The sequence below is a fragment of the Dromiciops gliroides genome, chromosome 1, assembly GCF_019393635.1.
Source record: "Dromiciops gliroides isolate mDroGli1 chromosome 1, mDroGli1.pri, whole genome shotgun sequence".
In the NCBI taxonomy this organism is placed as follows: domain Eukaryota; kingdom Metazoa; phylum Chordata; class Mammalia; order Microbiotheria; family Microbiotheriidae; genus Dromiciops; species Dromiciops gliroides.
In genome coordinates, this window is record NC_057861.1 from 222090784 (window position 1) to 222112804 (window position 22021).

General features: G+C 34.9%; 1 protein-coding gene across 1 annotated transcript in view; it reads left to right on the forward strand.

Annotated features, from left to right (window-relative positions):
- The window catches only part of PIEZO2 (piezo type mechanosensitive ion channel component 2), a 563847-nt gene that overhangs the window by 432710 nt on the left and 109116 nt on the right, over positions 1-22021 (forward strand). The window contains 8 exon segments of the mRNA XM_043975076.1: positions 441-579; positions 3802-3950; positions 7516-7746; positions 10596-10719; positions 11953-12236; positions 14209-14357; positions 15478-15651; positions 18967-19008. Coding sequence (XP_043831011.1) covers positions 441-579; positions 3802-3950; positions 7516-7746; positions 10596-10719; positions 11953-12236; positions 14209-14357; positions 15478-15651; positions 18967-19008 — 1292 coding nt within the window.

The following is a 22021-nucleotide window of genomic DNA, read 5'->3' on the forward strand; positions in this document are numbered from 1 at the left end:
AAAGTGCATTCTTTTCTTAAAATACCAAAAAGAATTAGACACATGGTGAAGCTGGAATACACTGAAAGCACTGATCTTTATATGCCAGGAAAAAAGGAGGCAAGTAAATAATAACAAAGATAAATGGACTAAAATCTTTATTTATTTAAATTTTTCTAAAGCCTAAGTTAAATTGCAAGTTTAGTTACATCTAAATTTTCTTTAAAAAATAAAATTAGACCACTTATGCAACATCAAACATCCATACAGAAACTAATAGATTTCATTAAATATGTGTCTTAATTTCAAAATATGCAGATATTCTAGATGCATTTAGAAATCTGAAACACTAGCTGAATTTTCAATTCACTCTTTAGATGTCTGATATTTGGAAGACTAATCTTCAGTAAGAAAATAAATGGTAGTAAATGATCTTCCCTTGTCTGAACCTCATTTGACAGGTCCTGTTGGTCACTGTGAATGGCGCTCCTGTTGATTACCATACCATACATCCTAGCCTGCCCATTGAGAATGGGCCAGCCAAAGCTGACATGTATTCTACACCACAGTACAGATGGGAGCCATCTGATGAAACATCAGGTAATGAAGTGAGACCCTAGCTTGATATGGAACATTCTATATTTTATTTTCTATTTCAAGTTATTCCTTGAACAGACTGGTAATTTTTTTAACAAAATAAATTAACTCAGTAAAATTGCTGATGAATTTATAACACAGTGTATTTTGTTATGAGATCTTTTGACACATAAGTCCACTTAAAGGAGTTCTTAATATGCCTAAACTCAACATAGTGTCACTTATGTTGTGATAGATATAATTAATGGCAAAATTATGATTTCAAGGAACATTGAAAATAAAAAGTAAATGGTAAAGTAAAAATTGGTCATCTGCTAGGGGAAATACAAAATTTACATGAGACAGGGCACCTTCCCTAGGAAAAGGATGTAATACCATCACAGATAGCAATAAAAAAAAAAGTACAGAACAAAATGCTAAGTGGTGTCTGGGGAAATGTTTTCACCAGCCTCTGTGAAATAAGAGGCAGAGTTTTCAGCTGAGAAGATGGAGGAGGCTTGGAATCTTAAGAAGTGATGAAAAGGTTTTTAATATCTGCTGTATTAAGTAGGAGAGTACATTGATTTGAGAGGTGTAAAGGAATCATCTTGCTGCAGTGAGGGAACAGTTGAGTTTAGGTAAGAAATTTGTAGTAGACCCATTAAGCACAGTTTTGTGACTTCCTCTATTCCCATTCAGTAGCATGTGAATAGGAACAAAGGTATAAAATGATTTTAGTAATCCCAATTTCGGGTTTGGCAAAACTTCCTCCTTTTGCTTCCTCATTGTTGTCCCACTGGGCAATGCTGCTAGTCTTCTGCCTTCGGGCTTATGGAACAGTGACTGACAGGCTCTTTTTATTCATAGCAACTTTCAAGAGGGTGCTGAGAAAAGTGTTATGCCTTTTCAGTGACAAGCAGTTCCTGTAACCAAGAGAGTTGCCAAACTCCTTAGATCTACTTTGCCTAATCAACTCCTGGTCTCTTCTCTCAGCAAAGCTCTGTTGACAGCAAAAACAGATGCAAAAGCTATCTTTCTTTGTTTCTTTCACCCTATCAAATAAAAGAGGGCAGTAAAGGGTAACAGGTGTACCCCCAAGAGGTTTTCCCTCTCAGGCTTTAGCTTGTGTCAAAAAACAATAACCTTAATAGCTTTCCTCTCTCTGCAGCAGGGTTTTGCAGTGAGACAGATTCCAGCCACTGCTCCAGCATTTCTCTAGCTAATCAGCAAAGTAGGGAAGGAGTTAATAGATAGGAAAAGGTTGAAGGTTGAGTTTAGAGAGAGAGAAAGGTGGGAAAATAGGTTCAGTGGCACAAGTATAGGGGTTTGCCTTGTCAAGAAAATGGGACCCTCCATTATCAGAGACTAGGGAATAATTTCAAAAGGATGTGAGATAAAGGGAAAGTTAGAAAGGAGCTAATGAAAAATGGCTTCCATTTTCTTAGTAAAGTAAAAATTGAGATCCTCAGTTGACATGGACAGAGGAGGAGAGCTATGGGAGCTAAGAGATGATTGAGGACAGAAGGTTTGGGGGAAAAATTGTGTATAGTGATATAGGAATAATATAATTGATTTTTATGAATTTTATACTTCAAATAGTTTTCCTTTGGGCATGAGGGGATTCCATTTATCAGAAGTTGTTTACTGATTTATAATATATGATAGGAGTCACTTCTTGATAGACTATTCATATATAAATATTTTCTTAGCATCTTAGATCCTAAGATACTTTAGAGGTCATCTAGTCTAACCCCTTCATTTTACAGATAAGGAAAGGGAAACCCAGAGAGATTAAATGATTTGTTCAAGGTTACACAAGTAATAAGTGTAGGAACTTAGGTCTTCCTGACTCTTTAAGTTCACCACTTTATTATCCATTATACCATTTTGCCTTCACCATCACATACTTGACTATCCAGCAAAGGTCCCTGAGGAACAATTAGACAGGAAAAAGCATCAAGAAAGGAGAAAAAAAAGCAAAAATAAACAAACAAAACCCAAGAGTATCCATGAAACGAATGTGGACAACTCTGTCAAATGTTGCAGAAAAGTCCCCAAAATGATGAGATATGTTTCTTTGAAAAACAGAAGAGTATGGCATACACTTAACCCCACTGCTTTTGAGACTTAATTTGTAAACCAAAATAATCAAAATTACAAATGGAATACATAAAAATGGAGACCCCTGAACCAAAACCTTGAGAAAGAGTCCTTCAGGAAGACTTTTCTTATGTTACTAGATCCATGGGTCTAGAGTCAGGCAGGCAGGCAGGCAATACACATTTAATTACTGCTTACTAAATGCCAAGCACTATGCTAAATACTGGTGATAGAAAGAAAGGCTAAAAACAATCCCTGCCTTCAGAGACTCACAATCTAATGGGGCAGACAACATGCAAACCATGATATACATATTATATGCAGGATAAGTAGGAAATAATCATCAGAAGGAAGGTGCTAGAATTAAGAGAGATTGGAAAAGGCTTCCTGTATATGCTGGGATTTTACCTGGAACTTGAAGGAAGAAGATCTGAGTTCAAATGTGGCCTCAGATGTTTAGAAGCTACATGACTCTGGGAAAATCACTTAACCTGTTTGCCTCCATTTCCTTATCCACAAAAAAGGGATAATTATAAAACGTAACTCCCCAGGGTTGTTATGGACATCAAATGAGATATTTGAAAAGCACTTACTACAGTGCCTAGTACATAGTAGGTACTTCCTTCCCACCTTCTTCCCTATCTCAGTTACTCATCACTGTCATCATGCACACTCAACTTCTTTTAGGTCTGCCCTTATATCTGTTCATTTCAGATTGCCTTTCTATTGCTTTGCTCAGATTGAAAACAATATGAGACATATTGCTCAATAAGAAAAATTTTTTTCCTGACTTTTCTTTTTTTCAGGCCTTCCTGACTCTAAGTTCACCAGTTTATCCACTATACCATTTTGCCTTCACCATCACATACTTGACTATCTAGCTTCCTGCTCACTCAAACTGAATTTTTGCCCGGTCAGAACTTACATATACCCACTGCCTTCTATACACAATTTGTTCTGTCCTGACTTGCTGAGACAACAGTATATTTTATTAATTATAAGAATGCTTTCGAAAGTCCCTGCAAGAAAGATGGTATCTAAGTCACAGTGGTGTGCTATACACATGGGGACAGAGAGACTTTATACAGAATCTACAACATAAAAAAATGCTTCAGCAAATTGATAAGGGAAATGTTTTCTCCACAGAAAAGAAAGAGGAAGAAGAAGATAAAGAAGAGGAGGAAGAAGAAAGGAAGAGCCAAGAGGAAAAGCCAAATGTTAAAGTACACGCCATGGTCTCTGTATTCCAATTTATTATGAAACAAAGTTATATCTGTGCCCTCATCGCCATGATGGTATGTCTAAAATGCTAATGTAAGCAAATTAGGGTAGTACACATAGTTCTGTTTGTTCAGGGTGTTAAACTGGCCTTCAGTATTTCCAGCATAAATATGTTTATCTTCCAAATACCTTGGCAAGATGGTGACTTGTCATGTTAATTTTTCATCATATTTTTATTTTATAGATTATACAATTCTCTCATGCCTAGCTCTACTCAGGCATCTTTGAATTATTAATATACTTCCCCCAATTTAACTCCCGAAACCAGACTGTCCCATTATATTATCTTCAGATGCAGAATAGGCCACTTATCTGAGTGGGTTTCCAGGTGCTCTTTGCTAAGAGACAGGCTATTCTTATTCACTCCAGAAGATGTAATCCAATATTTATATTTAAGTTATGTTAGTTTCACCCAGTCTTTGACCCTGGAACTTTTTGGTAGGTGTGAATTTTCATGACGCAGGATTAAAAAATGTGTTGTGCGGTTATGACAGGACAAACCACATCAGTGAGATTCTAGAAGTATTAAAATTTTAAGGGTAGAGCAGAGACATCAGTGTTCAAATGATGGAGTATATACAGGTGTATTTTATTAAATTGCTGTTATATAAATTATGAGGGGTTGTATTCAAATGTAAGCAATTTCAAGGAAGAATATCTGGCTGGATGCAATGGTATTCCCAGCTAAGACACATGTGTGATTATCAAAATGAAGCATACCTGTGAGGAATGAGTACATGGTGCTGCTTATATGCCTCCTCTACCCTCCACCTTCAGCACTGCAAAAATGTGACCTTACCTGGTAGATAAAGGGAAATTTTCCCCTTTCTATAGGACAGTATTCTGCGGTTTTGAATACATTTGTTAAACCTAAAATTGTTTATTTGGACAAAAATAGTCAATTCTTGGTTCCATATTTGGTTAAACTCCCTTCAGTTAAGAGTAATGAAAAATGCCATGCCTTAGACAAAGGGAATTGAACTCAGTTTTCCCAAATAGGAAAAAAAGATTGCCAACTGAACAGATATCTACACATACCTACAATTTCTTCTGGTAAATATTAGTTACTGTTATATTCAGAGTATGATACAAAGACAAATTTTTTGCTCTCCAGATTGAGAAAGGCTCATTTCTGATTCCCAAATCACATACTTTAATTAAAATTATATCCCTGAACTCTTCATTATATTTTACTATACATTCTGATAGTTCACTTGATAACCAGATGCTATCAACAGTTTCAGGAAAATATCTGGTCCCTAAAAATTCGGTTCAATCAAAATGGTATTTATCATGATACTTCTTGATACAATAGAGCTCTTACATCCCTCAGAGATAGCTTAGTTTGGCCATTTTTATATAAAGTAAATATTTTCAAAGGTAGATCAAAATGTGCATTTTGCTATTTGACCAAAAAAGTCTATTGTAAAAACACACTTAACAAAGCAGACTGCCCTTTCAGAGTGTGGGTTTTGCCTGGTGCCATTTTGTTGTTTTAACAGAGCCAGAATGTTCATTTTTTAAAAGTTTCTCTTTTGCACTGAAGATCCCTATTTTATCAGACTTCTTCATAGACAGACACAGGAGTTCAGAGGAGCCAAGTCTGTCAGAATGATTTATATTTGTTTATATATACTTCCAGAATATGAGTATACAAAAATGATCACAAAATTCTCAAAATGAACACAGTAAGCATGCATTGTCACATTTAATTACCACATTTAGCAAATTACCACATTTAATGGATTCTTAGACATTTTATTCCTAAAGTAAAGGAGGGGGGGGGATTTTTGCCTTTTCTGCATCTCTCTCTCTCTCTCTCTCTCTCTCTCTCTCTCTCTCTCTCTCTGTAATCATGTGTGCAAGTAAATAGCAATCATTTTAATTTGGAATGAATGGGTAGAACTTCCCCTGACCCACAAGACAATGGCAAAATTATAGTTTCCTTTTCTTACTGTCACTTATTGTGACAAATTAAAGGTAATCTAATTTTTATAAATTCTACATATGAAAAAATAATATAATGGAAAAAATTAAATCTGGGGACTTGAAATTGAAAATCCTCAAATCCTCAAATGGCTCAAGTTCCCTCTGGTGATGCAAATTGCAACTCATTTCTGCATTCCCTTACTGTATAGCTCTTATTGATATTCTCCCATAAGTCTGCCACAGTAGTTGTACCCAACCTGCCTGACTCTTCACTCTCTAGATATTGTGAAGGTACCAGAAGAGCACAATAACTATCCACCTGTCATTCCTCAGTACTGCCATATAACTGCTCCAACTTCTCTTCCTATCTCTCATTTCAGTTGGCATGTTCCCTTCTTTTTTTTAACTTCCTCATTGATTATGTGGTACAACCTCTTCATATCTTGTTGATTGTTTGAATAATCATCTGAGTGATGTGGTCAGAAGTCAAAGTGTATAGTATTTAGAAGAAAATATGATGAGATGAGGTGGAGGCACTACATGTAGATAGCTTTTTCAAGGAGTCTAGCTAAGAGGAGGAGAGTATAGGGTGAGAGCTAGTAGACATCATAGGATCCACTGAGGGCTTTTTTAAGGATGGGGGAGAATTGGATGTGTTAGCGGGCAGCTGCAAAGGAGCCACTGTAGATGATGGTGGGGGCAATGTTTTTGGAAATTATAAGGAGAAATAGGATCAAGAGTACATGGAGAGGATTTGGCATTGGTTGAATTTTAAAATGTCTACTATTTAGACATTATGATTAAGATATTACTAAAAAGAGGCTGAGGCTTACCTTTGGGTTAACTTTAAGTAATTGGATTCATATGAGTAGATGCCTTACATACAACCCTTATGTGTGTATACATATATATGTTTGTGTACATAATGTGTTTATATATGTGTGTGTATTAAATACACACATGTTTATATATATATATGTATATATATGTATATGTATATGTATATATATATATATATATATATATATATATATATATATATATATATAATATATATATATATATATATATAACATGTGTGTATTTAATCCTCAAGAGAAAAGGACTCATATGATTATTTTTAGTAGATACCAAATCTATGGTTCTCAAATTCTTTTATTTTCAAACTCCAGATGTAGGTCACATCACCCAATATGGTTGCACAGACATACACACATAGAGATACACACACACAATGACTGGCCTCTAATCTTTTAAGGGAGAAGAAGATGGGATTGGAGGGCAAGAGAGCTTAAGGTAGTTGGTGCTAGCTCTTCAGAGATGGAATGGAAGTAAAGAGGCTTAGAATTAGGCTAGTAGGCTTAAAATCTTCCCCATGATCTGTGTAAAGGATGTGAAATGAGACAATGTCACCCTATACAAAAGCATTTTAAGGTAATATTATAGCACCTTCTTCTTTCTTCTTCAGAGCACTGAACTCCAAGATATGGTGCCATACTCTTCCCTCAAATTCCAAATCACCCACAATTCAAGTACTATTTGACTGAATACAGGCTTTTTCATTTAATGAAATTTTAACTTTATAGGGTGAAGGGATTTAAAAGTTCTGTTAACCATTATGAATCTACCTTTTTCATTTTTTCCACCGAGGCCTGGAGTATCACTTATCATAGCTGGCTGACTTTTGTGCTGTTGATTTGGTCTTGCACTCTGTGGATGATTCGCAACAGAAGAAAATATGCAATGATCAGTTCTCCTTTCATGGTTGTTTATGGGAATCTACTACTGACACTACAGTATATATGGTCATTTGACCTTGAGGAAATTAAAGAGGTTCCAGGATTTTTAGAAAAAAAAGCACCAGGGGAACTTGCATCAAAGGTAAGTGGACCAGGTAGCCATGAAATAAGGGGATATGCAGAAATAAGCACTTCAAAGCAAAATTTTTATTAAAATTCTTCAGTTACTAAATAATGTCTTCAGAAAAATAGTTTTTTATCAAAGAAAAAGATAGAGACACTATTTTAAATAATTATTATGCTCTACAATTCATTCTTTTAAACATGTAAAATCCAATGAGTGAGTATATTTGATTTCCTTAGCTTTTTTTAAGCAATAATAGAATGATTTACAGCAGAGGTATCAGATTGCTGTGTGCTCTGCACAAAACTCAGTGTAGCTGGATCCAGATTAAAATGTATTGGAAATATTTAATAAAATAAACAAAAATACAATGCAACATGGATACTGTTAATGTGTGGGGTTTTAAATCAATATTTGAGTTTGACATCACTGATTTACACTAAAAATTAGGTGTTTGGGGGGCAGCTAGGTAAAGCAGTAGGTAAAGCAGTGGCCCTGAATTCAGGAGGATCTGAGTTCAAATCTGGCCTCAGATACTTGACACTTACTAGTTGTGTGACACTGGGCAAGTCATTTAACCCTCATTGCCCCACAAAACAAAAAACAAAACAAAAATGAAAGATACTGAATCTGTATATAACAGTTAAATAGATGGTACATATTTGTAAGCTTAATAAATCAGTTGTAGATGATCAGTGAATATTAATAAAGGTATTGTTTTCATACTTTTGCCCTGCCATTAAGCATTTTTAGGGGGAACTATAATATGGTATTTTAATGTTACCTTTCCCCCAGTGATAGTACCATATGTTTTTGCTCATAGATGCTTCATTATCTTCTGTCATTCACTTATATTTGAGCCTCATTTTTTAAATAGAAGATTGTTTTCTGAATAATATACTTGTGGAATTCACTGTCTGTTTTGTAAACAAGGCAACATACATTTGGTATGGTACCCATTGTGTGGAAAACAGTCTAAAATTTCAGTCATCAGTAATAGCATTACCCTAAGTTTGTTAAGCAAAGTAAATAACCTGTAAAAATGGATATAACAGAAATTGTTCTGTCATGTCCATTTCTCTACAGGTGCACTAAATGGATTTTCTATTCCTTTCTAAGAAACTTCATAATGGTACTATTTTCATGGAAAATCTATGAAATGTGAGCGATGTCATGGTCATCGTCAATGAGGTGTGAAGTGAGACAGTCACCCAACAATGTCACACCACATACATGCATATTGCAACTTCTTACATGGAGATATTTGAATCTTCAGTTACTCTCTAGATCATTCACTTCAAATTGCTTTTATCCTGACAGGCCTGGGTTCTAAAAGATAGGCCACCACCACAGGATTACAACTCAAATTTTCTGCAGAGATTACTATGTTGATGGTACTCTCCCTACCTGCCATCTCTCTGTAAACCCCATACAGTTGTAATTTCTATATACACATATCCAAGCAACTCCTCACAAGGGACAGATACCCCTCAATGAATGATATTTATAAGACCTTGACACTCGCAATTTTAGATCTTAAACATAATCATTATTTCACCACAAAATGTAAATTTTTACAGACCCTAGTATGTTAAAGTCAATGCAAAATAAAACATATCATAGTCACATATATTAACTTAAATCCCACTCTCCCACCAATATACTCGTATCAGTAGTAAAGAGGAGGTACACATTTATAAAAACCTGGCAAGTAAAATTACATAATGGAGGGGAAATCGTGTGTTTAGGGTGACTCACAATTCTAGATTTTTACTCAGGCTCTGATCTAAGGGTGAATGTCCTTCTTTAGAATAAAATGAATTGCATAGATTTGGGACTGCCATTTTCCTAGAGACTCAGTGATTTTGAGACTTCTACATTTGTCAATGTCTCAGATGTTTGAGTTTGCTAAGAAGCCTAACTTTCAGATAAGTGGAAGTTATGTTAAGGTTATCTGTAGTAAGGAAAAATAATAAATGAATATCCCCAAATTCTCCCATAAGAAGATTTTTAGGTGGATTTATCTGTCTGTGAACACTGAGATCAAGATGAAAAAGGACATAGACTTCATCAGGAAGGCAGTTCTCATAATTCATCACAGTATTAATTATATTTTTCTACCTAACATTTAAAAATCAGTTATAAAAATGTGGTTATCCTAGCTCTCATCTGGGATTTTTTTATTCTTGTTTCTTCTTTGGGATGATAATTGAAATAATATTGGTTTTATTTTCTGTGATGCATTTTCCTTCCTGTCTATAATGGACATTGCAAGATTTAAAAGAGGAGTCTATTCTTATTTTAAAATAGTAACAATGCCATAATGAGGACAGGAAATCAACCAAGGACAAGCATCTTGAGGGAGAACACTTGTTGAAAAGTTGATTTCCTGCCCAGATGGAAGCAATTTAGAATGTGCAGTCACTGCACAGAGAATGCATCATCATCATTCTTCTTCAGGGTCTCTTACAACACAGAGTCCATTACTGGCACATAGTAAGTGTATGCCGGCATTTTTATGAAAGGGAAACAAAATGCAAACATCTTCCTGATGAAATAAAATGGTTAATTGACTTCCCCTCACATGGCATACTCTATTTGCCTTTTTCCCCACCTTAGGAGTGAGTTTTAAGTATAACCCATGTTTAGCAGGGCAGCTGGGTGGCACAGTGGATAAAGCACTGGCCTTGGATTCAGGAAGACCTGAGTTCAAATTCAGCCTCAGACACTTGACACTTACTAGCTGTGTGATCCTGGGCAAGTCACTTAACCCCCATTTCACCACCAAAAAAAAAAAAGAATAGCCCATGTTTGTTGAAATATTAGTTACATATTAATTGGTTAATGAGTTTGCTTTATGCTTTCAGATTCTTTTCACCATTACTTTCTGGCTGCTACTAAGACAGCACCTCACAGAGCAAAAAGCACTTCAATTAAAGGAAGCTCTTTTATCTGAGGTCAAAATTGGAAGCCAGGAAGATGAGGAAAAAGGTAAATTGTGTAAAGTGTCCTATGCAGAATAGAGGGTAAACTGAAAGGGTATGTTATTGTCCATGTCATATGCCCAACATTAGCTACAGTGCTACATGCATAATTAGTACATAATTGTCTGTTAATTATTTAGAATAGGGATTTATAATGTGGAATCAGTTATGCGTTAAAGAACCAAGAGGATATTCTGTACTAGACCCATCATCACTGGCTAACCCTCTGGTTTTAAATCAGCCTTAGTACAAGAGAAGAAATGGAATAATATTTTCTACCTTCTCTGATCATAGGAGTTGAGTTCCTTTTGATGGGTAAGAGGAAATATTTAATCTTTTATAAGAAATATTAGCTGGTTGTACATGTAAATAACAGGCTAATTAATCTTTTGTTTTAAAAATAATTATTCTTTCCTGGGGAAAGACTGATCATTATTAGAGTTTTCCTTTTAGCTCCAGTAATGGAAGCTTTTTTTTTTCAACATCAACACCAACTAGAGTACAGTGGATAGAATGTCAGGCCTGGCATCAGGAAGACATATTCCTGAGTTCATATCTAGCCTCAGACACTTACTAGCTGTGTGACTCCGGGCAAGTCATTTAATCTCATTTGCCTCAGTTTCCTCATCTGTAAAATGGCAAATAAATCCAGGATCTTTGCCAAGAAAATCACAAATAGGGTCATGAAGAGTCGGACACAATTGATAAGGACAACAACAACAACAATAAAATCCTCATATGTTCACCTTCTGTCTTACAGGTGAATATTATTTATGTTTCTACAGATTTCTCAGATTAGATATTTTTATTTCATCAAGCAGTGAAAATGGTACAATAAATTGGTGTGATATTGTTTTATTCATGAATCAGCCAATTGTTCAACTAAAATTATAGGATATAGAGCTAGAAGGAACATCAGAGATCTCCTTGTCCACCTCCATTATTTTAGAAATGGGGAAACTAAGGCCCATAGAGATTAAATTGGCTTGATCAAAGTCACACAGGTAGTAATTGTAACAGACAGGATTCAAACTTGTCTTCTTACTCTGCTATACAACATCAATTAGATTATCAAAATCACATATTTAATCACAGGTGCTTAAATTGACTATGACCCAAGTGTTGAACTTTGGAAAATAGGTAAAGGGTCCCAGAACATCATTAAATTGAATTTTGTTCAAGTATAATTATAGTCAGACCATAAGCTAAGAGCACTAATATAAGTTTTCTATTTTGGAAGATGATGAACTGCAAGACATACAAGTGGAAGGAGAAGCCAAGGAAAAGGAAGAAGATAAAGGCAAGATAAAAAAGCAGGAAAGCAAGAAAGAAGAAGACCATGATGAAGAAGATGATGACCAGGACATTATGAAAGTCATGGGAAATTTGGTGATGGCCATGTTCATTAAATATTGGATTTATGTTTGTGGAGGAATGTTCTTCTTTGTCAGCTTTGAGGGTACAATTGTAATGTACAAAATCATCTATATGGTGCTCTTCCTGTTTTGTGTGGCCTTGTATCAGGTATGTAAAAGGCAAACCATACTGTGTACTTCATATAGAGTCTAAGAGGATCATTTGAAGAATTGTCATGTTACTTCAATCTCTAGAATAGATGGATTGAGTTAAGAGTAGAGAGGCAGATGATAGAGAACACTTCTAACAAGCCCTATGATTTGAAACTATTGCTTTGAGTTGATTCAGTTCTTCAAAATTAGGATATGGGAGTATTTGGATTTTAAAAAATGAATGTTCATAAAGTTTCTCCTCCTCCAAATCTTCATTAGGGCATGGACAGGATAATGGGCTTGTAGAGACTATGTGAGCAGAGCAGAAGCTTTTACATATTCTACTAAGCTAAAAAGCTTTGCATACAGCAGGGTGATGGACTAAGTATCTGTATCAGAAGATTAACTGAGCTAAGTTCAGAGAATCTTGTCACCAGGTTAGCCACAGGGTGACAAATTTTTCAGCGTTTGTAACTTTCAAAGAACATTTACTAAGACAAAGAGAGCCAGGATCCATGTTGTGAAAAAAGAACTGAAGCAAATTATGTAATATTTAATAATTATTTAAAATTGGTTTTTATTTTTAAGAAAGTTGTCTATGTAATTTAGAGTTTACTCTAATACCACAAATATTCTGAAGTATTAAGTGCTTCCTCTGGGGAATTTATGTTTGGATTTTGGATCCCAGATATGATATTTTCACAAATATATGTTTTGTTTGGTAATTATTATGTTTTGCTTACTAAAACCAGGTTGCATTCTCTGGCTTCTGTGCCAACCAATAGTACCTGACATTTGAGCCTTTAAAATTTGCAAAGCCCTTTATAAAGTATCTCATTTGAGCTTCCCAATAACCTGAAGAGCTGATTATAACACCAATTATTAATCCAGTTTTGTAAGTGAGGAAAAATAAGGCTCAGAGGCTAGGTGATTTGCCTATGGTCACAAAGCTGTAAGTTTCAGAGAAACATTTTGGACTCAGGTTTCTCTAAGACCAGAAGCAACAATTGAAATAAATTTTAAAAAGAAAAAAAAATCTGTCCTAGCATACAGAGAGCTTAATTCAAAGCAATTGAAGAACTGGGTTCAACTCTTGCCTGTGGTAAATATTGGCTATATGATTCTAGGCAAACTTTCAGTGCTCTAGTGCTCAGAAAAGATACTCCACTAGCAGATAGAATTTCCTTATATGGGAGCTTTCTATACCAATAAAATCAAAGGTCCAGGTCCTGTGTGGAGAAAGCAAAACGTCATTGCATTGGTATCATATTGGATCATTATATTAGTGAAAGCATTAGTGAAAAAGCTTATTTTCATTAAACTTATACAGAGCTTTGAAAAAACAATACTTCAAATGAATCTGTAATCTAATAAGGTCATAGACTTAGAGAAAGAAAGGACCTTAGAGTCCACCAAATTTGACCCTCTTATTTTGCAAATGAGAAAAATGAAGTTTAGGAGGATTAAGTGACTTGCTAAAAGTGATAGAGGTAGTAAGTTTGGGAACTGTCTTCTAACTCCAGTTAGTGCTTTTCCCATGGTAGTGTAAAGAGGAAGGCAACTAAGACAGGATCCAGTGTAGTATCAAAATACTAATGCAGCTGATCCACAAGAAAGTTAATCAAAATGCAGACAAATAAGAGCTGACTACATTTCAGTTGAAATTAGCCATAATTTTTAATTTCTTCAAAATTTATTTGATTTCTCCAAAAAAATCAACAGTTTTATGATAAAGCCATATTAATCCCATGTCTCAGTGTTTTGGAACCACATGCATACAGATGGAAAGAGATATGATTCCTTTACACACACACACACACACACACACACACACACAATGTCTATACATATTGTAAACAGAATTGATAACCTAATGCTATATTTCCCCCAAATGTCTATAAATCCAGCTTTCTACATTAGTTAAACAGATTTAGTACATCAATCATCCTATAGCATTTCTTTTTTATTTTGCAATGTCTCATTCCCAGGTCCACTATGAATGGTGGAGGAAGATACTAAAATATTTTTGGATGTCAGTAGTTATTTATACTATGCTGGTGCTTATATTCATATACACATATCAGTTTGAAAATTTCCCAGGTCTATGGGAGAATATGACAGGATTGAATCAAAAAAAGTAAGTATGTTTAGTTTTCTTTGGGTTATAAGAGTAGTGAATGAGATCAAGATCTAGCTACATCATGTAAAAGCATTTTTAAATGTTTGTATTAAAAATGCGAAATTTTGATGAAATTTTTGCTCTAATCTTTGGAACTAGAAACATGAATGATTTTGTTTTAATATTACTTGGCAAAATATTACCTAAACCAGTCTCATTTACACATGGAAAATTTCCTCATTTATATCTTTCCCCAAGAATTTTTCCTACTGAAGAATAATGGCCTTATTCTTTAATATATAGCCTGAAGAGAAGAATTTTTTTTACAAATGCATAGAAGAGGGGCAGCTAGGTGGCATAGTGGATAAAGCACTGGCCTTGGATTCAGGAGTACCCGGAGTACCCAAGTTCAAATCCAGCCTCAGACACTTGACACTTAACTAGCTGTGTGACCCTGGGCAAGTCACTTAACCCTCATTGCCCTGCAAAAATTAAAAACAAAACAAAACAAAACAAAACCAAATGCATAGAAGAAAGTCTCACCTAAGTTTAGGGAGCACTGGATAAAACTCAGCCTCCATAGCCCAATGGGGGTTCATGATATATCTCACTGATACTTCTCTGACATGTCTATAAGATTCTAGAAGTTGCTTAGAGATCAGTGTTTTTGAAAATATGTATAGGTGGCTAATCTTAAATGAACTTTTCTTCACTAGAAGTGAGTATATATGTGTATATGTGTGTATGTGTATATATATGTATATGTGTGTGCACACACATAGTTGTGGTGAAGAGAATCAGAGAGAGATGCATAGAGTAAAACCAATATGGTAATTAGTAACTAGAAGAGTCTTTCCAAAGTTGAATATTAAGAAATGACACTACTTGTCATATTGATTTACTGTACCTCCTCCCTGTCATATCTAAGAGGGTTGATAAATGGAAGTAGGAGGATTTAACAGAAATATTTTCTGTATCCTTTCCCCAGATATTTCAAAATATAATGCATAAGTTATATATTGAAAGGCACAGTCACAAATTTATGAACATATATTCATGTTTATGTGTATAAAAACTCTGAAAAGGTCAGCAGAATAGATTCTCAATGACTAAGTGGGATCCTGGCTTTCTTTTCCAGGCTAGAAGATCTTGGTTTGAAGAAGTTTACCATCACCGAGCTATTTACTCGCATATTTATCCCAACTTCCTTCTTGCTGGTGTGTATATTACACCTTCATTATTTCCATGACCGCTTCCTGGAACTCACAGACCTAAAGTCTATACCCAGCAAAGAGGACAACACCATCTACAGGTAAACAAATGAAATGGCTAGTTGTCCTTCCAAAGGCTCACCTTAAAGGAAGATGATTTGTTAAGCTTCTGATTCCATAGTTAGCCTAAACCTTAGATCTCGCATACCTGCCAGCTCTGTCAAAGAAAGGAAGAAAAAATTAAATCAATGTTCAACTGACCTACCTCTCCTGAACTGAATATCAATTAACTTGGTGCCAGTAAGAGAGGTCACTTTCACTAGATAATACTGAAAAGAGCTGCATAGACAACTACTGTTTTATGTATACTTAAGAGAGATATGTTTCCTATTAGAGAGTAGTAGTATAAACCCCAGCACACATTATAAAAGAATATGACTTTATTTTTAAACATTTTGCTGATAGGAATTGAATTAGTTTTTCTTTCCCTGGGCACACTCCAACTAAGTAGTCCAGGATTCTCCAACCAATCTATCAGAATCAACTTATTGATCTTGAAGCCTTACTGGTGAGTCTCCAGGCCATGTGCCAGCAATACCTGCCCATCTCTGAAACTCATGGGGAACCCCAGTAGAAGGACATGCATAGTTGGTGACTATTCCTAGAAAGCAGTCTGGAATCTCAATGCAGTTACTACCAAATCAGTATTTATATGTTATTGGAAAAATCAAAAGTACCTCCTCAATTAAAGTTGGCATCCCAGGGACAAATAATTCAGAATCATACTGGCTGACAGCAAGAAGTCATACTTAGATTTTTAATTGGCCACATTCCACATATAAAGGGTTTATTATAATTTTTCTAATGTTTATTTGCATTTGATATTTCCTGACAATGCAAGATCGAAGTACTTGTAATTCTAGCATGGCATCGGGGTAGTTCTAATTGTGTAAGATGTTATATGAACTGGGGAGACATCACCTCACTTTTAGATATGGGGGTTACATTAAAATAGTCAAGATGGGTCTCTTGGACAGCATACAAGTAGATTTTGGTGAAAGGCTGGTAGTTGTTGATAAATTCCTGAATGTCTTTTTTCCCCTAAATTGTTTTTGCTTCCCTTCCTTCCCTATTTGTCTTTTAAGAGCACTTATTTAAGCACAGGAGAGATGATTCTGGAGATGGTTATTTTAGTCATGTGTCCTGCCTCTTCCTTTGCAAAACAGAACACAGATGTATGCCACCCACAAAAGCAGAACTCAAATCCATGACCATGCAGCAAGTTGTGCACTGACCTACAAAATCCATGGTCCAGCAGTGATGCTAATTCTTAGGGCCCATAAAGCATGTGGAAAGTCTCTTATTTCCATTCAGGCTTCTTTCTTGAAGTGATCACAGCAGTAGTTCCTGTGTGCACAGTGTGAGTTCGATTATACAATTTGGACGGCTGCCTTCAAAGCCTCTGATCCTGTCAAGACTCTACTGCTGCTTTCTCTGCTTCCTGGGTTGATCCCCTCAACACCTATTGCATGACCATGAGGAAAGATGATCCAAATATTCACTTTTTCATGTGAAAATAGAAACCCGTTATTGTCCTCATCAAAGCTCTGACAAACCTAAGCTCTGGCTTAAAAATCTCTTGATCATGGAAACATTAAAGTGAGAAATTAGCAAGGGTTACCTGAGGTAGTGAGTAGACCATTGTCAGGAGGGATGTTCATTTCTGTTCTTAGAAAAATGTCCTTCCAGGACTTAAAGGGGAGGAGATGGAGGTAGTATTATTAATAACAAGACTAGCGTTTTAACATCATAAATAAGTGTAAAAATCCACTACTTGGGCAGCTTAATAGCTCTCCCATTTCTAATCGTTATTGCATAGCAAAGACCTATCTATTGAAAACTGCCTTTGCATAATTAATTAGAAGAAGAATAATGACTAACACTATGTGTCAGGCAGTGTACTTAGGGCTTTACAATTATTATCTCATTTGATCCTCAGTAGGTGCTATTTCATCCCCATTTTACAGATGAGGAAACTGAGCCAAATCAAATTTTGACTTGCCTGGGGTCACACAGCTATTAAGTGCCTAAGGCCATATTTGAACTCAGATCTTCCCAACTCCAAGCTCAGTTTTCTATTCACTGTACTACCTAAATGCCCCTGAAAGCATTTAAGGCTTGTCTTTTGTTTTACAACTCTACATCTTTTTTCCCCAAAGTTTCCTGCCAAAAAACACATTTTTAAAAATGTTAATGATGCAGAGAAGGAAAGAAATTTGAGAGTTTGGTTTTAATAACTTCTATGATTTTTTTTTACTACCTTCATGGAATACAATAAGAGTAATTAACAAGAATGGGCTTTTTTTAAAGCTTGAATTATGCTAATTTCTCCACAGCTATTTGCTATTTTTAAATCCAGCTACCTACTTGCTATCTTGTATATGATATATATATATATGTATGTATATATACATACATATAATGTATCTATATACATAAGTATATATACATATATTAAAATGTATAAAATTCCTATTTTTGTGAATAGTCACATCTGCTGCTGTATAAAGCAGAATACAGATACATGCATGCCTACATATATACATACATATAAACATATACACAAATACCTACATACATCTCCTAGAATTAGACATGTCTACATTTCACTGACTTAGCCAAGATGCTGTAATTTTTAAAGATGTATATGATAGGTATCTATCTATCTATCTATCTATCTATCTATCTATCTATCTATCTATCTATCATCTGTTTATCTATCTGAAACTGATGACTACATATTTATCCAGATTATCTAGATACGTATCTATCCATCTATATCTATCTACCTATCTGTTTGTATGAAATTGTTGTCATTCATTTTAACATTGGGTGGTCCACATAAATAAAAACAGAGAAAGAGACACCCACAGCTTTTTTATTTTTAATATAAATTGAGAAACTTTAGATGTATGCCTGAGTATGTTTATTTAGTAGTATTTTGGGTCCAGAGGAAGGAATGGATAATTTTACAAGTTTTATTTTCATTCACAAATACATGATAGCAGTTGAACTCTGGAGAACTTTAATAAAGTATGACTGGGGGTAGGCAAAAATAAAGAGATGTGAATAAAAATTAGGCCTTTTGTTTCTTACACATTTTTGCTTTAGCTCTATCTTAGATCTCTGGATTGCTCCTGTATTTTGCTGCCAACATTGTTTGCACTCCACAATAGAGAGACTTTCAGAACTGGAGGTTCCATAGTGATATTATTCATAATAATCTATCTTTCTATGTATTTGGCTCTGTAAGACAATCCTTCATTCATTCCTGTTTAATGATTTCCTCTTTCTCTCTTAACTTGTTTCCCATTGCCATCGCATGTATTCTTGTGCTTCCGTATCTCACCTTGTAGCCATGCCAAAGTCAATGGTCGTGTATATCTAATAATAAATAGGTGGGTACTTCAATGTTTCTTTTCCTTTTCTAAATACTGTGTCTTGATTTGTTCTCTTCCTTACTTAAGTTAAAAAAAACAATTCCTCTGTATATTATTAAGGTATTTTCATGGATGTATTATTTAGCATTAGTTCATTTGTTATTTTCTCTGCCATATGAATTTGGAGATTTTTAATTTGGTCATTACTTAGTCCTCTTTTCAATTTGAAACCATTTCACCATTTAGCAAGTTCTCTTGATATAATCATGTACTTCAAAGGTCTATTTTTAATCTTCCCATTTGCATAAGGACATCAGAAATATATGACTAAAACAGGATTGTAGAAATATCAGTTTTTTTAAATTTAAGATATCTTTACTTCCCAAAACATTAGTATCTCTCTGGGATGAAAACTTTCACTAACCTATTTGAGGAAATAATTATAATATGCTTGGAGTAAGGAGCATCAGGTTTTAATTTAGTCAGTGAATTTTTATTGAACATCTACTGGGTAGAAGTCATGGTGTTAGGTATTGTGAGTGTACAATATCTAATAAGACAGCATCTCTATTTTTTAAGATTCCTGATTTTATAATGTAGTGGAAGAGTTGACAAATCCACCCAAATTCCATAAAAGAATAGGTATTAGTTGATGCCATAAAAGAAGATTTAGCTCATGCATATCAATGCTCCAAGATTTAAAATATTGTATTACTTCCATGTTAATAATGGAATTAAAAGCTACTTCAAAGATTAGCATACTGGACAGAAATACCCAGAAACAGCTGGGTGTCTCAATGGATCAAACACTGGGCCTGGAGTCAGGAAGATCTATGTTCAAATCTATCCTCAGACACTTACTAGCTGTGTGACCCTCAGTTAATCTCTATTTATCTTATTCCAGTAGAAAAAGAAATGGCAAACCATTCTATAATCTTTGCCAAGTAAATCCCATGTACAGCATTGGCATCCATAAAATCATGAAGAGTTGGACAAAACTGAATGAGTAAACAACAGAAATAAATTTCATAAATATATGAGTATAGTTTCTTTGTAAAAATTTCAAAGTTGGAAAAGACCTTAGTCCAATCCCCAAATTTTATTAAGGAAATCAAGTTCACACAGTTAACTAATTAGTGACAGAGCTTAGAATGAATATTGTGTATCCCAGTTCCCAGTCCATTTTCATTTTACCCATCTATTTCACTGTAAATGGTTTTATTATTTTATTTGCATTTGATTAACAAATGCAAGAACACCAGATATGAAGCTTCCTTGAGTTCTTAGCTAGTAAGCTGATATGTTATACCATTTGGCTAAGCATAAATCTTTGGATTGATTTTAAGTAGTAAGTTCCATAAAAATAGGACATAAAACCTAATTGTCTAGAGAGCTATAATAGCCAGTTTGCAAAATATATCACCTATTTTTTGTCACATATGATTCAAAAAAAAATTTAACTGATTATTTTATTTTATTTATTATTTATTATTTTATTTATTTCAAATTTAACAATTTGTCATCTCCATTGGAGAGAGAAAGACCACACTTAGGGTTTTTAGGCCTGTGTAGAGAAAGTCACTAGACTTTAATGTAAGACTTTCAGTGACTCTGGAAATCTCATTCCCCTAGACTGTGTGGCCCCTAATGCACTTACTAGTTGTTCCAGGAGCAGGTCCAGGAGGCATAGTATAGGATAAAAATAACCCTTTTAGAAAAAATTTCTTGCAGAACCCCTTTATTGACTTTGTACTATTCAATAGGCCTTATAATAGTTGTTTCAGATTTGTCTCAAGCCCATTTACCCAAAATCGGAGGAGGTCCTTTCAGGGTTCTATGTTAATGCTGATTTTTAAAAAAATCCCACACTAAGCAAAATCAGCAAGCATGATGAGATTAATGTTAAGAATTCATAATTCCATGGTTCTTTAATATTTTCAAAACACTTTTTAATGGCATGTTATATGAAGATCAGTTTTAAAAAATGGGGATGTTTAACATGCTAAAGAGAAAACTCCACAGGGCCAAGTATTTAAGTATTTAAAAGGTTGTAGAACTATTTTGCTAGTCATCAAACTAGTCTTCCTGATTCTAATTTTGAAGCTCTAGTGCTAGGTTTGTCATCCTGTGATTATATCCTTCTTCTACTCAAAAACCTCCAGTTGCTTGCTTATCCTGATATTAAAGAACAGCCTTAATGTTGATCCAACCTACTTTTCCCAGCTTCTTGTTACACTGTTTCCCTTAATGCACTCTACATCTAGCCAGAGTAGACTCCTGACTATCCCACATGTTCATCCTAGCCTCTCCCATATTTTACACCTTCATTCACTCCCATGACTAGAATGAATCACATCCCATCTCTACCTGTTGAAATCCTTCCTTTCTTTCAAGAACTAACTCAATCACCCATATCCAGTATGGAGTTTTCCCCAGCTAACCTGCTGAAAGTGATCTTTATCTCCTAAGATTTCCCGTTAACACTTTGGGAACTTTCCTACTAACCATGGTATTCCTTATCATCATTATCTGTAGACATGTCTTATTTCCCCTTATCATAGTGGGAGAGTTGTCCTTTAGTCGCATGGGAAATGTAGTTCTAAATCAGATAAGATGTGTACCTGTTACACAACAACACATCAATTGTACATCAAAGGTAGATCAAATTCTTCTTGACAAAAACTATGTCTTATTTCATACTTTTATCTCAAACACTCACAACAGTGCTTTGCACACGGTGGACATTTAATACATTGTTGAATTGAATGGTACTTAATAATCAGGGTATTAACTCAAGATGCTATATCACGATTCTACAGTTTGGGGATAGAGTCACAGGAGCATTGCCCTAAAGCTGAAAGGGACTTAAAGGCTTTTTAGTCCAATCTTATTATATAACAGATGAGAAAACTGAGGTCAAATGAAATTAAGTGGCTTGCCCAAAGTCACCCAGTTGGTACCTTGTAGAGGTGAGATTTGAACTCAGGTCATCTGAATCTCCAGCGCTTATATTCTTTCCACTGTACAAAGA